At 45.5% G+C, this 14,418-nt stretch overlaps 2 protein-coding genes across 3 annotated transcripts in view; one reads left to right on the top strand and one right to left on the bottom strand.

The window, feature by feature from the left end:
- ATP13A1 (ATPase 13A1) overlaps positions 1-12,174 on the bottom strand; it is a 60,308-nt gene extending 48,134 nt beyond the window's left edge. Inside the window, exons 1-3 of the mRNA XM_068274428.1 lie at positions 11,808-12,174; positions 5,071-5,160; positions 3,224-3,414 (exon numbers count right to left, since the gene is read on the bottom strand). Coding sequence (XP_068130529.1) covers positions 3,224-3,414; positions 5,071-5,160; positions 11,808-12,086 — 560 coding nt within the window. The 5' untranslated portion in view covers positions 12,087-12,174. The remainder of the gene's footprint in view (positions 1-3,223; positions 3,415-5,070; positions 5,161-11,807) is intronic.
- Positions 11,843-14,418, top strand: part of CHCHD5 (coiled-coil-helix-coiled-coil-helix domain containing 5) — a 60,712-nt gene continuing 58,136 nt past the window's right edge. Inside the window, exon 1 of one of the 2 annotated variants that reach the window (XM_068274434.1) lies at positions 11,843-11,948. The gene's annotated coding sequence lies outside the window, so the exon portion shown is untranslated. Of the gene's footprint in view, positions 11,949-12,117; positions 12,217-14,418 lie in introns of those variants that run through there. The other variant, XM_068274433.1, reaches the window with a different exon arrangement.

The following is a 14,418-nucleotide window of genomic DNA, read 5'->3' as shown; positions in this document are numbered from 1 at the left end:
AATACTGCATAATACTGAAAACTGCATCAAAAGTCAACCAGTTTCCTAGATTCAAAATCCTGACTTCATCCAACTGCTGAAACTAGATTGGTTAAGTGTACCAGAGATTAAAACAAAACAAAAAAATCATACATACATGGGGCTTTCTCCAACCCCCTTTGGCCTGATCGCTTCGTCTGCTCCGTCATTCTGTATCCTCCACAAGGGCTCCTGGTATCTTTGGCCAGTCGGCGCATACACAGTTCGGCTGCGCGCGCTCCAACATCTCACTCCCATGGCCAGGAGGGTTCTGCACCTGCGCAGTAGTATTGTGCAGGCGCAGAGAACTCCCAGCAACGGGAACATGGTGGGCCGCGCATACGCAGTAAACCCTGACTGACCAAGATATTGGGATCCCTTACGGAGGACACAGAAGGCGGAGGATGGCCCCGAGGGAGTGATCAGGCTAATGGGTGCTGGAGGAAGTCCCAGGTATGTATGATTTTTTTTGGTTTTCTTATCTCAGGTTTCCTTTAACATAAAAAATTGCAATATCTCAAAATATTACCCTTTCCTTGAGGAGACTTCATTGGCTGGATAGTGTACTGGTTAAGGGCACCGCCTTTGACATGGGAGACCAGAGTTTGAATCCTGGCTAGGGGCAGTAACTATTCAGTAAGGAGTTCAAGGCCAGACTCTTTAACACTGCAGGGTGGCCCCTTGAGCGCGCCCCAGTGGCTGCAGCTCCTGAGCACTTTGAGTCTGACAGGAGAAAAGCGCTATATAAATGTTCGGATTATTATTACAGATTACCTGTTGTGGACATTGCTCATTCTGCTTGTTGGGAGGGGAGGGAAGAGGAGGGTAAGAAGAGGACTTGAAACAGGGAACAGAAGGGGGACAACAAACAATGAGCAGCAGGAGGATGGTTGGGAGTGGGTACTCTAGCCCACAATGCTTTTAAATTTAAAAGTTTCCGCACTTCAGGTGTGCTTTAAAGAGAATCCAAGGTGGGAGGGATATGGAGGCTGATATGTTTATTTCCTTTTAAATAATGCCCATTGCCTGGCTGTCCTGCCTCTGATACTCCAAGTCATAGACCCTGAACAAGCACGTAGATCAGATGTCTATGACAAAACTGACAAGATCAGCTGCATGCTTGTTTCAGGTATGTGAGTATATTATTATCAGCTGGCCGGATCAGCTGCTCGATACACGGTACAGAAACGTACCGTGTATCCCCAGCATAAAAGGACTTTCTTGGATTTGTTAAAGGTGGCTACACAATGGCAGATGACCAGCAGATTTGACCAGATAGACTCCACTCTGATCTAATCTGATCAGAGATGGGTCTATTGCTGCCAGTCTAGTGTGCACAGATTTCCATGCAGGAAGTGAGCCGCTGTGTTTACGTTAAAGGACAACTGAAGTGAGAAGAGTATGGAAGCTGCTATATTTATTTCCTTTTATAATTCCAGTTGCCTGGCAGCCCTGCTGATCTATTTGGCTGCAGGAGTGTCTGAATAACACCAGAAACAAGCATGCTGCTAATCTTGTCAGATCTGATAATGGGCATAATTTCCAAAGCTTTTTTACCTGTTTTCCTCTGTTTTCACCTCATCTATGTTACATTTTTAAGCTCCATAAAGCCCAATCTACACGATACGATTCTTTGTGCGATTCGATTACAAATTCTATTTATGAGCCAATTAAATCAGACATGTCCGATCGGGATTCGATTCAATTCGATTTGCCATTGCAAAACAATGGCAAATCGAATTGATTCGAATTCAGATTGGACACGCCGGATTTAATCGAATCGCATAAGTAATCGTATCGTGTGGATAGGGCTTAAGACCAAAAATATAATATAATTAAGGTAGGAAAAGTATTATTTAAATGAAGTTAAAAAGGGAGGGTTCAGGGACTATAAAAAATAAAATAAAAATCCAAGTCCACTTACCTGTCGGCACGCCACCGGAGACCACCAGGAGCGGCGCCAAGGGCACCTCCTGCCTCCCACGGGCTGGAGGAAGCCCCAGGTAAGTGGGCTTGGATTTTTTTTTTTTTTTTTTTTTTTTTAATAGTCCCTGAACCTTCCTTTTAATCAGGAACAACTTACTTTGAGTGATTATTTTGCTTGTAAATGTGCTGAAAGGTTATTTTTTATCAAATAGGTGATAAATAAATCATTTAAAGAGTAACTGTCAGGCTGCAAAAGCTAATTTAAACCTCTATTCTTCTGTGTTAAACAGTTTAGAAGGAAGCCAAAAAGGCAATACTGAAGTTAAAAATCTCTCTTACTTTTGATGGGTGCTGAACTGCAAGGCTGTTAGACCCAAGCTCTCAAAAGGACGAAAGGCCGCATACCATACTGCAAAGCATTCTGGGGCTGCTTGGGTCCTCCCCTCGGCTGCTAGTGAGAAAGTACAGGCTCATGTCACAACAGCGTAGCACTGAAAAATCTCCGGGCAGAGTACACTGCAGGAGTCCGCTATTGTTCCTAGCCACATGGCTAATTAATATTCACTGCACAGTAGTGTTTTACATTACCGATCTTTTGTGTGAGTGAATCATCAGGAAGCAGGGAGGACATGACGACACATTTGGCTTAATAGGAGACAGACAAACATGGAACCTGCCATGAGCTGTCAGGAGCATCATTCTCTGCAAATACTATATAAAGATTCTGTGAAATCCAAATGTGGACAGTGAAATGCATATGTAATGTAAGTACAGCCAATCTTTAGCTACTGATATATGTGTTTTTTTTCTCTGAGACCCTATACCTAACAGCTCCTCTTTAAGAGAAGTTCTGTGAATAGAGCCCAATGTCAGACACACCTCATCTGCTGCATGCTTGTTCAGAACCTATGGCTAAATGTATTAGTGGCAGGGGATAAGCAGGACAACCATGCAACTGGCATTGCTTAAAAGGAAATAAATATGGCAGCCTCCATATGGCTCTCGCTTCAGTTGTCCTTTAATGACACGCTGCAGTTCCATGAGTGGAGGGAGCCGTGTGCAGACAGCAGAGGCCCTGACAGTTGGAGATGGACAGACCCTGCCATTCAGATAACAAGAAAATGCCTGTAAGGACAAGTACAAGTATGGACAGAGGATGCACAAGGGGCAGGGAGGATCGCCCTTCAAGTAACACTTTTGATCCAGGTTGGCACACATAACCGTGAATAAAACAAGACAGTATGATTGATACAGTGTGCAAATATAATGAAGCCCATACTTGTTAATTCCATATTTCTTCTCAGCAACTTTGATCTCTGCTTCCTCTAGGTACCCTTTAGAGCTCTGGTAATAGGACAGGGGGCGCTCCACAGGAAACACAACAGGGAAAAAACTCTTCTTCTCCTCCGCATCATAGGTATATTTTATTTTCTGAAATTCAAATGATAGAGTCTCCTGCCCATCTTCCCCCTGCAGATATACAAAGAAGACGTGTGAAGTAACCGGGTTCTCAAGGAGAAGAGATGCCAAAAAAACAAACTAGGGTTTCTAGAAGCACTCCTCCTCCATATTATGATTATCAGCAAACAAATATCCCCACAATCTTTTTCATAGGCTATAGTAATGCTCCTTTATTCATACAAAATGATAGACAAAAAAAACCAAACATGTATGCCAGGTAATTTCCTTCATGCACAAGCAGATCTCAGCCAGGAGCTGCATGGAGTCCGAGATATCTTCTCTGCAGTACGCCCTGGTCATCTGCACGCCCATTGTTTTCACGTGAGGCAATATGGCCACAGTTCACGCCACACAGGCGCTCTACTTATGCAGCTTTGAAATGCCGCTGCAGCTTGGAAAACATGCCTTTGGGCCTCTTGCTGCTCTTTCGGGGAATCAGATAGTGTAACATAGAACATGATTCTTGCCTGCGGATAGTTGTAGAGAGGGGCAAAGTCGGGGGAGCTCAGAGAGGAGCGTCTGCTCACGTCACCATCTCGGAAGCGCCCCAGGTCATTTCCTTTTTAGATGTTCAAGGTCTGGCCCTCAAAACGTTAACAAAGGCTTGAAACCTGGACCAAAATCCCAAACACCTGAATCCCCAAGCTGCTGTATCTAATCTGCCTGCACATTTTCTAGCTCAATTAACTTACATAATATGCACATACACCCAGAATTCTTAGCATCTGATGATCCCCTAGTGAGGAGAACGGGAATAATGAAAAACAAACATTTCTTCCCAGCTTGTAAACAAATGCCATGCAGATAGTAGTTCTGCGCCTGCGCAGTACACCATGGAGTTGATGGACAGCAGTGCTTGTGTAGGCGCAGTAGAGGAGGTCGGCCCCTGCACTCGCTGTGAGCGAGGCAGTCAGCATGGGACATGTTAGCTGCAAGGGGTAGCAGGAAGCCCCGGGTAAGTATATCATGGGGAGACACGATTTGCTTGAGGTTTACTTTAAAAGACTGATTGTGGTTTCAAAACAGCAACTGTGACAGTATGGTGCAATGTTCTATTAAAAAAAAAAAAAAAAAAAAAAGCTAAATAACTGAAAAAATGATTTATTTATTTTTGTAGGAATGTTCTATTCCTTATACATACTATCTTACTTTTTTCCTACTTCAGGTTTGCTTTGAAGCTCTGAACACAAAGCTAAACCAATCATCCTTACTCTATATAGATATGCTGGTTGTAACACATATGGGTCACATAAGAGTACCTGAACGATTCAGCTAAACCTCACTGTGGCCAAGCCTACGCTCTACATGCCTCACACATATTCTGCACACATTGCACACTTTTATGGTAAGCTATGAAAAATCCAGAAACTATATAGTGTTGGGACTTGGGAGCAGCACAAGCAGCTGAGTAATGCAAGTTTATGAAGGTCATTGACAGGTTTTTTTGTGTGTGTGCTAAAAGTTGTTCTGTATTATTGTGAAAACAAGTCCATTCTTCTGGTAAGACTGGTTTTGGCTGACCGACTCCTGGAAATGCCACTTGTGTTATTTAATCAACACTCTCAGAAAAAAGCAGTATATCAGATAATAACTTGTGTTTAGCCCTAAATAAATCCCCACTACAAGCTTTTCCCCACAAGCTCTGTGTACTCAGAGCAGCCTTACCTTCTCTCTGATCAATGGCACCAGCTCAGCAGAACCATTGTTGGGAGTCGGGACAACTTTAGCTAAGGTTGCAGTCTGTGGATTGGGGTCCTGTTGAGAGATACACAGTTTGTAGTTACCGTATTCAGCATGTGAACTTTAACAATATAAAACACAAGCAAAATTAAAAACCACATGTAGAACTGTTATTTCCCACCCCCTTACCGTATTTCCTGAGCCCTCCAGCCCCCAAATCAACCGTCTCCCCCCCCCCCCCCCCCAGCTCCCATCCAGTGTCACTTTTCCCAATCACCTAATTCCAGAACGCCATGCCCATGCGAAAATTACTTGTCTTGGAATTCCCTACTTCATCAGCTCCAGTCTGGTTCTCATTTAAGTTGTTCTGCAGAAATGGCCCTTACCAAAGTAGCCAATGAGCTCCTAAAAGTTAAATTCAAAATCTTTTGTCTTTTATCCATTTACACTCAACTAAAGGATTATTAGGAATACCATACTAATACAGTGTTTGACCCCCTTTCACCTTCAGAACTGCCTTAATTCTACGTGGCATTGATTCAACAAGGTGATGAAAGCATTCTTTAGAAATATTGGCCCATATTGATGGGATAGCATCTTGGAGTTGATGGAGATTTGTGGGATACACATCCAGGGCACAAAGCTCCCGTTCCATCACATCCCAAAGATGCGCTTTTGGGTTGAGATCTGGTGACTGTGGGGGCCATTTTCGTACAGTGAACTCATTGTCATGTTCAAGAAACCAATTTGAAATGATTCGAGCTTTGTGACATGGTGCATTATCCTGCTGGAAGGAGCCATCAGAGGGTGGGTACATGGTTGGTCATGAAGGAATGGACATGGTCAGAAACAATGCTCAGGTAGCTCGTGGCATTTAAACGATGCCCAATTGGCACTAAGGGGCCTAAAGTGTGCCAAGAAAACATCTTCCACACCATTACACCCTCACCACCAGCCTGCACAGTGGTAACAAGGCATGATGGATCCATGTTCTCATTCTGTTTACGCCAAATTCTGACCATCAAAACTTATCAGACCAGACATTTTTTTCCAGTCTTCAACTGTCCAATTTTGGTGAGCTCGTGCAAATTTTAGCCTCTTTTTCCTATTTGTAGTGGAGATGAGTGGTACCTGGTGGGGTCTTCTGCTGTTGTTGCCCATCCGCCTCAAGGTTGCGCGTGTTGTGGCTTCACAAATGCTTTGCTGCATACCTCGGTTGTAACGAGTGGTTATTTCAGTCAATGTTGGTGTTCTATCAGCTTGAATTAGTTGGCCCATTCTCCTCTGACATCTAGCCTCAACAAGGCATTTGTCGCCCACAGGACTGCCGCATACTGGATGTTTTTCCCTTTTCACACCATTCTTTGTAAACCCTAGAAATGGTTGTGCGTGAAAATCCCAGTAATTGAGCAGATTGTGAAATACTCAGACCGGCCCATGTGGCACCAACAACCATGCCCAAAATTGCTTAAATCACCTTTCTTTTCCATTCTGACATTCAGTTTGGAGTCCAGGATTTTGTCTTGACCAGGACCACACCCCTAAATGCATTGAAGCAACTGCCATGTGATTTTTTGATTAGATAATTGCATTTATGAGAAATTGAACAGGTGTTCCTAATAATCCTTTAGGAGAGTGTATATGCATGGTTTCGACAACCTAATGCACTTAATATGCTGATGACACAACTGTACCTTGCAGCCCAGACCTTAAAGCGGATACGAGATGAAAAACTAACTATAACAAGTAACTTGTCTATATATCTTATCTAAAGTTTAGATTGTTTACACAGCAAATCTAGCTGCAAACAGCTTTAATAGGATATGATTATTTCTTCCTGTGATACAGTGACAGCAGCCATGTGGTTTGTAAACATTACACAGGGGCAGCCTCATCTGCATCTTGAGCAAAAAAAAAAAAAACTAATCCCCCTCCTCCTCCCCTCTGCCTCTGAAATCTCTGGCTAGTAATACCTCCCCCTCCTCCTGCACAGACTGAGCTCCCATGAGCCCTTGCTACTGTCTGAAAGTGCCTTGGCTCTCTGAAAACCTGTGGGCGTGGCTTGTTTAGTTTATAGGGAATTAGAGTATTAACCACCTTAGCGGTATGGACGAGCTCAGCTCGTCCATTACCGCCAGAGGGTGCCGCTCAGGCCCTGCTGGGCCGATTTTGATGACATAAAAAGCAGCACACGCAGCCGTCACTTTGCCAGCCGCGTGTGCTGCCTGATCGCCGCCGCTCTGCGGCGATCTGCCGCGAGCAGCGGCGAAAGAGGGTCCCCCCAGCCGCCCAAGCCCTGCGCAGCCGGAACAAATAGTTCCGGCCAGCGCTAAGGGCTGAATCGGAGGCAGCTGACGTCCATGACGTCACTCCGCTCGTCGCCATGGCGACGAAGAAAGCCAAACAAGGAAGGCTGCTCATTGCAGCCTTCCTTGTTACTTCTGCTTGCCGGAGGCGATCGGAAGAACGCCTCCGGAGCGCCCTCTAGTGGGCTTTCATGCAGCCAACTTTCAGTTGGCTGCATGAAATAGTTTTTTTTAATTAAAAAAAAACCCTCCCGCAGCCGCCCTGGCGATCTCAATAGAATGCCAGGGTGGTTAAAAGAAAAACAAAAAAGTATGTGGCTTGAGGAATGCCATATAAACAATAGGAAAGGAACACAATTATGCAATGTGTATAAGTTCATCTCGGATCCACTTTAATTCCCTCTTATTAGGCATTCCTGGCTGCCTGTGTCTCCATTCGCTTCGTAAAATATAATAGAACAGAACTGATAGTTTTTCACAGTCTCTATCCATTTCTCTTCCTGATAAACCAATAAATGTGAGTAACCCCAGATCCCCAAGCATGTTGCTTAGGGGGTAATGTTCGATACCTCTCATTTATCTCACACATTCACCCTCTAACCACCTCCTGTCAACTCAAACACGGCTCACATCAGATCCATTTTCACTCGTGACACCACTAAAATCTAGTGTATATCCTAAATATCTCACCTTGACTACTGTAATATCCTGTTCTGTGGCCTACCTATTAACAGAACTATATCCATCCAGTCTTTACTGAACTTGACTATTCAATTCATCCACGTCTCTAACCTAGAAAGCTCTGCACAGTACATCTCCTCACTAGTCTCCAAATACCACCCAAACAGCAACCTCTGCTCTGCAACCTTCTAACAATTCTAATGCTAGGTACACACTGAGATTTTCTGGCAGATTTACTGTCAGATTGATTATTTCCAACTTGTCTGATATGATTTCCGATGGATTTCCGACGGTTTTCCATTCACTCCTATTGGAAATCGATCGGAAACCGCTCAGAAATCGATGAGAAATCAGATTGGAAATGATCGATCTGACAGTAAATCTCATAGTTTGTAGCTAGCATAACATTCTAATTGTATTTTTCATCAAACCTGACACAATCTATTTAAAAAAAAAAAAAAGAAAAAAAGTGCATGGCTCGTTTTAGAAAAAACTTTATATTTCCTTTAACAAAATCACAGCTTGATTAATGAGAACAAAGCTGTCAGTTTATTCATCTCTAGTGTTTACATCTGTTTAGCCTATGTAAATTTCCAGTTCACCCCCTCACTAAAATCAATCTATAGTAGCAGTAATGGCAAAGAAACAATCTGAACATGAAGTGAGGTTTGCCGCCTCTAACAAAGACACAAACAGCAGTAACAGCCTACTAGGGGTAACAACTACCATAAACTCCACTCTATAAAGAGCCAAATATCCACAATTGAAAAATTTAAAAATAGTTGGATTCACAAGAAAATGAACTTCTAAAAATGTTTATTAAAACCATTTTGATTTTTTTTTTATTGAATTCATGTAATAGAGCTAGGCCAGCTGAAGTGACCCACTGGGAAACCTCGGCCCTCCAGCTGTTTGGAACTACAAGTCCCACAATGCATTTGCCTTTATGAGTCATGCCTGTGGCTGTCAGACTCCTGCAATGCATTGTGGGACTTATAGTTCCTTAACAGCTGGAGGGCCAAGTTTGCCCATGCCTGTCCTAGACCAACTGCTGCTCCCTACAACCACTAATTTAGTAAGAAATGGAGGATCCAGCCAGAAACCAGTGGATTCGGAGTCGAAGCCATTTTGGGTACCCGGAATTGGAGTCAGTGGTTTTTTATAAACTGAGGAGTCGGAAGATTTTTGTACTAACTCCACAGCCCTGCCAGAAACACTAAAATTGCACACCAGGATCGGCTGCCAGGCTTCGGACACGGTAGTGTTTCCCGCTTGGTCCCAATATTTCTTATAAACTAGTGATCCCAACCAAATGGCCACAAGCAGGAAGCAGCACTGGGTCACCTCAACTAGACTAGCGCCAATTATTATTATTAATTTATAAAGCACCAGCATATCCCTATTGTCTAACATGCCATCCATTAGACACCCCATTATAAAGGCACTTCAATAGAACTACAGTTTGGCCATATGACATACCTCCCAACTTTTTGAGATAAGAAATGAGATAACAAATTAACAAGCTGACACATCATTGCATTCCAGCGGATCTGGAGGTGTGTTTAGCTTCTAAGGGTAGAATAGTTAATTTGCATATATTCAGCAGTGATGCCTGGGAGACATCTCAAGCTCACTCCAACCTGAATTATCGCAAATTCTTTCTGTTTTAAGAAAGCAAACTTTTGTTTTTCTGAACATCTTAGGAAGGGGACGTTTAGGACCATTGTAGTCCCTTACACACTCCAATGAGTTCTGGGTCACCATGAGCTCGCTGGTTAGTCTGTGCCTCTCGGATTCACAAGCCCTACTCCATAGAGCCAAATTAATCCATGCCATGCACTGAGGAGGATCAAACAATCCGAAACAGTCTGTATGCATGTTGGATTATTATGGCTCTGTACAAATTAACAAGCTGACACATCATTGCATTCCAGCGGTTCTGGAGGTGTGTTTAGCTTCTAAGGGTACAATGGTTAATTTGCATATATTCAGCAGTGTTGCTCTGGGAGACATCTCAAGCTCACTCCAACCTAAATTATCGCAAATTCTTTCTGTTTTAGGAAAGCAAACTAGTTTTTTTGAGATAAGAAAGAGGGACACTAAGAGAACCCGAACTGAAAATTAAAAGTAAAAATAAACAAACACATCATACTTACCTCCCGTGTAGTCTACTCCTCAATCTCTTTCTCCTCGCCTGCATCCCATTTGTGCACTGCGATCAATTAAATTCTCTGTCCTCCATTTTGAACATGGCCATTACCCCATAACAGCTTTCTGGTCAGCACCCTGTTAAACTGTAACATCGCCCACTTGAACCATAGGGAAACATGGACATTCAGTTGTAACTGACAGCTGCTGCTAAACAACTGACAGCAACTGGTATATTTCAGTTCTGCCAAAATATTGTCAGAACTGGAAGGGATCGAGCACTAGTCTACTTTAGGGGACCCAGCAGGAAACCTCATAGGGAACAGTTCTCCAATCACAGCAGCCTCTGCAGAACAAAGTGTTGTGATTGGCCGAAAAGTGTGGGCATGGTTTACTATAACCCAGTGATGGCTAACCTTGGCACTCCAGCTGTGACAAAACTACAAATCCCATCATGCCTCTGCCTCCCCAAGTTAAGCTTAGAGCTGTCAGAGTATTGCAATGCCTCATGGGACTTGTAGTTCCACCACAGCTGGAGTGCCAAGGTTAGCCATCACTGCTGTAACCTATCTGAAACCTAGCTGATCGAGAGGGTGCCATCCACCCAATCACATTAGCAGAATTTCAATATGAGGTTTCCTGCTGGGTCTCCTAACGTAAACTAGAGCCAGGGATCACTGTATGAAGAAAATGGCGAGCTTTTGAGAGTAACTGACGGTGAGGTAAGTATTTAATATTAAATTTGCAGCTACATCGTGTGTTTATTTTAAAGTGACACTGTAACAAGAAAAACATCCGGATCCTAATGAGGCTTCCCCCGTCCTCTGTCCCACGGGGGTCTCACTGCAGCCCTCCGAACAGTGGCCCGACAGCCTGCGCAGTAGAGCGGCCCGACTGAGATCAGCTATTTCCGTGGGAAGGAGCTGATACTGCGCTGGAGCCAAAAGGTAAATATTTACATAGTCGCCGCTCCGGGAGGATTTTCGCCACCACCGTGGGACCGAGGAGGACAGGGGAAGCCTTCATAGGATGCAGAGGCTTCCCCCACCCGATGTGAGTACCCCGTAGGGGAGGTTTTTTCGTTACAGATTTTCTTTAAATAATTTTACTCAGTTCAGGTTCCCTTTAAGTCACTCCCCTGCCACACCGCCAATCACAAGTCAGGACAAAAATATGCTGTTTTATAATTCAACCCACACTGGTCCTTCCTATCCTAATTAACTTTCCTTCACATTAACATGTGAAAATAATAAATCTACCTATTTAAAGAATTGGAATAAAGTTAAGAGTCAAACACATTTTCCAGTAGATAAATTGCATATATTTACATAGATCTGTACATCAGTCCAGAAAGAGGGACAGGGTTCCCAAACAGGAACAGTTGGGAGCTATGGCATATGCTATTAAACCATCTGAAACTGAAAAGGGAATGCAAGGCATAACGTGTGCAGTGAGATGTCCATTGTAATGAATGGTATGGACCCCTCATTACAGTGGACACCTCACTGCACACGTGACCCGGTGCCTGACAGCTGAGGGTCTCCCAAATGTCAAGGGGGTCACGTGACCACTCCATCCATCACTGACCTTCGAGCAGGAGAGCGCGCAGTGCGCGTGCACGGACCACAGCCCCGACAGCACGGTGAGCGCGTGCACGAGCCCGAGCGCCGCCAGGCATATGAGCCCGGCCTCCGGGTACTCCTCCATGCCGTACACCGCCACCCATAGGTAAAGCCAGGCCGGGTACAGGAGCGTGAAGGGCAGCACCGTCCCCCTGAGGAGCCCGGGCCGGCGGCGGTACAGGGTAACCGAACGGACGAGCTCATCCTGTGCCGGCGCGGCGCTGACACCAGCCGCCACCGCCATTCCCTTCTCTCCTTCACACTTCCGCCTGCGTCAGCGCCGGCCACTTCCGCTTCCGCCGGCTCCGCTGCCGTAGGGATTAGGGCACTGCCGCCTGTCAGCGCTACTGACTGGAATCGGCGCTGCTGCTGAGGTGTGACGTCACTAACGGGAGTTTCCTTCACCGCGTCGTGCAGGGCCAGTTACGTGACGTTCATTGGGCCGCGCAAGCTGTGGTCTGCCTGCTGATCATCCATTTGGACGTCACATTGCTAATTTCAACGTCTATTGCTTGTGTTTTTTTTAACAGTATAGCTACAAAGTTCTGCGTGACTAATACACCAATCAGCTGCAGCATAAAGTGTACCTGAGATGGATGAAAATAAAAGTTTTATACATACCTGGGGCTTCCTCCAGCCCTCTTCAGGCTAATCAGTCCCTCGCTGTCCTCCTCCGCCACCTGGATCTTCTGCTATGGGTCTTGGTATTTCTGCTCAGGTGCAGTCCGGCCACGCATGCTCCACTATCGAGTTCCCATGACCAGGAGCGTTCGCGCAGGCTCGGAACGCTCCCAGCAACGGGGTGTGCACATGCCAATTACGCCCCCGCTGGCTCAATCAGCGGGACCCATAGCGGAAGATCCAGGCGGCGGAGGAGTATTGTGAGTGACTGATTAGCCTCAAGGGGGGGTGGAGAAAGCCCCAGGTATGTAGAAAACTTTTCATCCGTCTCAGGTTTACTTTAAAGGAAACAGAGACGTGAAAATGAATACGATTTTGTACATACCTGGGGCTTCCTCCAGCACCATCCACATGGATCGCTCCCATGCCACACATCGCCGGTACCGGGTCCCGTCACTTCTGCCGGACGCGGCAAGTTGTACGCATCCACAGTGACTCCCTCCATCTCGCCGGTGCTTGCTTTACGCATGTGCAGTACGGAGGGAGCGCACTGCGCTTGCATCAACTGGCCCTGACTGGACAAAGTGACGGGACCCGGTACCGGTGATAGAAGCAGTGGTGTGGGAGCAATCCGCGCGTATGGGGCTGGAGGAAGCCCCAGGTATGTATAAATCTATTAGGTCGTTCGTCTCTGAGTCTCTTTAACCTCTTGACGACCAGCTAACGCCAATCGGCGTAAACTGGTTGCGGGTTTCCATGGAAACGGCCGCTCGAATATTAGTTCACGGAGGGTGTCTCCGTGAATTGCCTGCGAGTCTCCGATCGCGGCTCGCAGGCGAAATGTAAACACGCGGGGAAGAAATCCCCAGTGTTTACACTGTATGACGCTGTAGCAGCGCCGTAAAGGAGATTCGCGATCCCCGGCCTCTGATAGGCCGGGGATCGCTGCCGTCTGTTAGGCTGAAGCCTATCAGAGGCGGTACAGGACGTATCGCCGTCCTGTACCGCCCACAGAGCCACGGAGGGGGGGGGGGGGAAGAATAGCGCTGCGGAGGGGGGCTTTGAGGAGCCCCTTGCAAGGCACAGCAGAGCAGCGGCGATCAGACCCCCCCAGCAGGACATCCCCCTAGTAGGGAAAAAAGGGGGGGGGGGAAGTCTGATCGCCCTGCCTGCAATACGATCTGTGCTGGGGGCTGAAGAGCCCACCTAGCACAGATCAATGGGAAATCACTTGGTCGGCAAGTGGTTAAAGGTGCCCATAACACTTAGGGATGAACCATGCAATATGCCTGTTGTCACGGGTGCCAATGCGAAATTATGGCAGAAACAGAGGCGGATGGCAAGACAAGTGAAGTATAAATGCTCGAGCACCAGGTGATACATAAAACATTTGGGGGTACAGGCGGGTGTTTCTGTTCGTTGTTTGCAATTCTTGCATGCCATTACCGCCACACTACCGTTCAACCACACCAGCCCAAGATTTCCCAGCATGTCCGATCGATCAGTTTTGGCCAGAGATTAGTTGAATCTATTACTCACAACAGTCCCTCTTTTCGAAGGAAATGGCCTCAATTCACTACGATCATGCTGGAGATAATAAGGCAAGAGAAAACGTACCTCCACATAAGAGAGAGTTATCTTATCTCTTCATTCCTTAAGTTACCTCCTCTGTAGTTAAGTTACCTCCTCTGTAGTTATTTTACCTCCTCTGTAGTTAATTTACCTCCTCTGTAGTTATTTTACCTCCTCTGTAGTTAATTTACCTCCTCTGTAGTTATTTTCACATGCAGTTAATAAACAGCCTGTCTTTAACTCTGGAGTTATTTTAAGGATTGAAGAGTTAACTTTAGGTTTGCCTGAGGTAAAATGTTTCCTGAATACTACATGCCTTATCACCATGGTAACAACTCTAGAAGAGTTATTAAAGACAGGAGATACGCTTAGTGAATTGAGGC

The sequence above is a fragment of the Hyperolius riggenbachi genome, chromosome 3 (assembly GCF_040937935.1).
Source record: "Hyperolius riggenbachi isolate aHypRig1 chromosome 3, aHypRig1.pri, whole genome shotgun sequence".
Lineage (NCBI taxonomy): Eukaryota > Metazoa > Chordata > Amphibia > Anura > Hyperoliidae > Hyperolius > Hyperolius riggenbachi.
The sequence above is the reverse complement of the archived record's forward strand: the minus strand, read 5'-3'. Positions and strand labels throughout refer to the sequence as shown.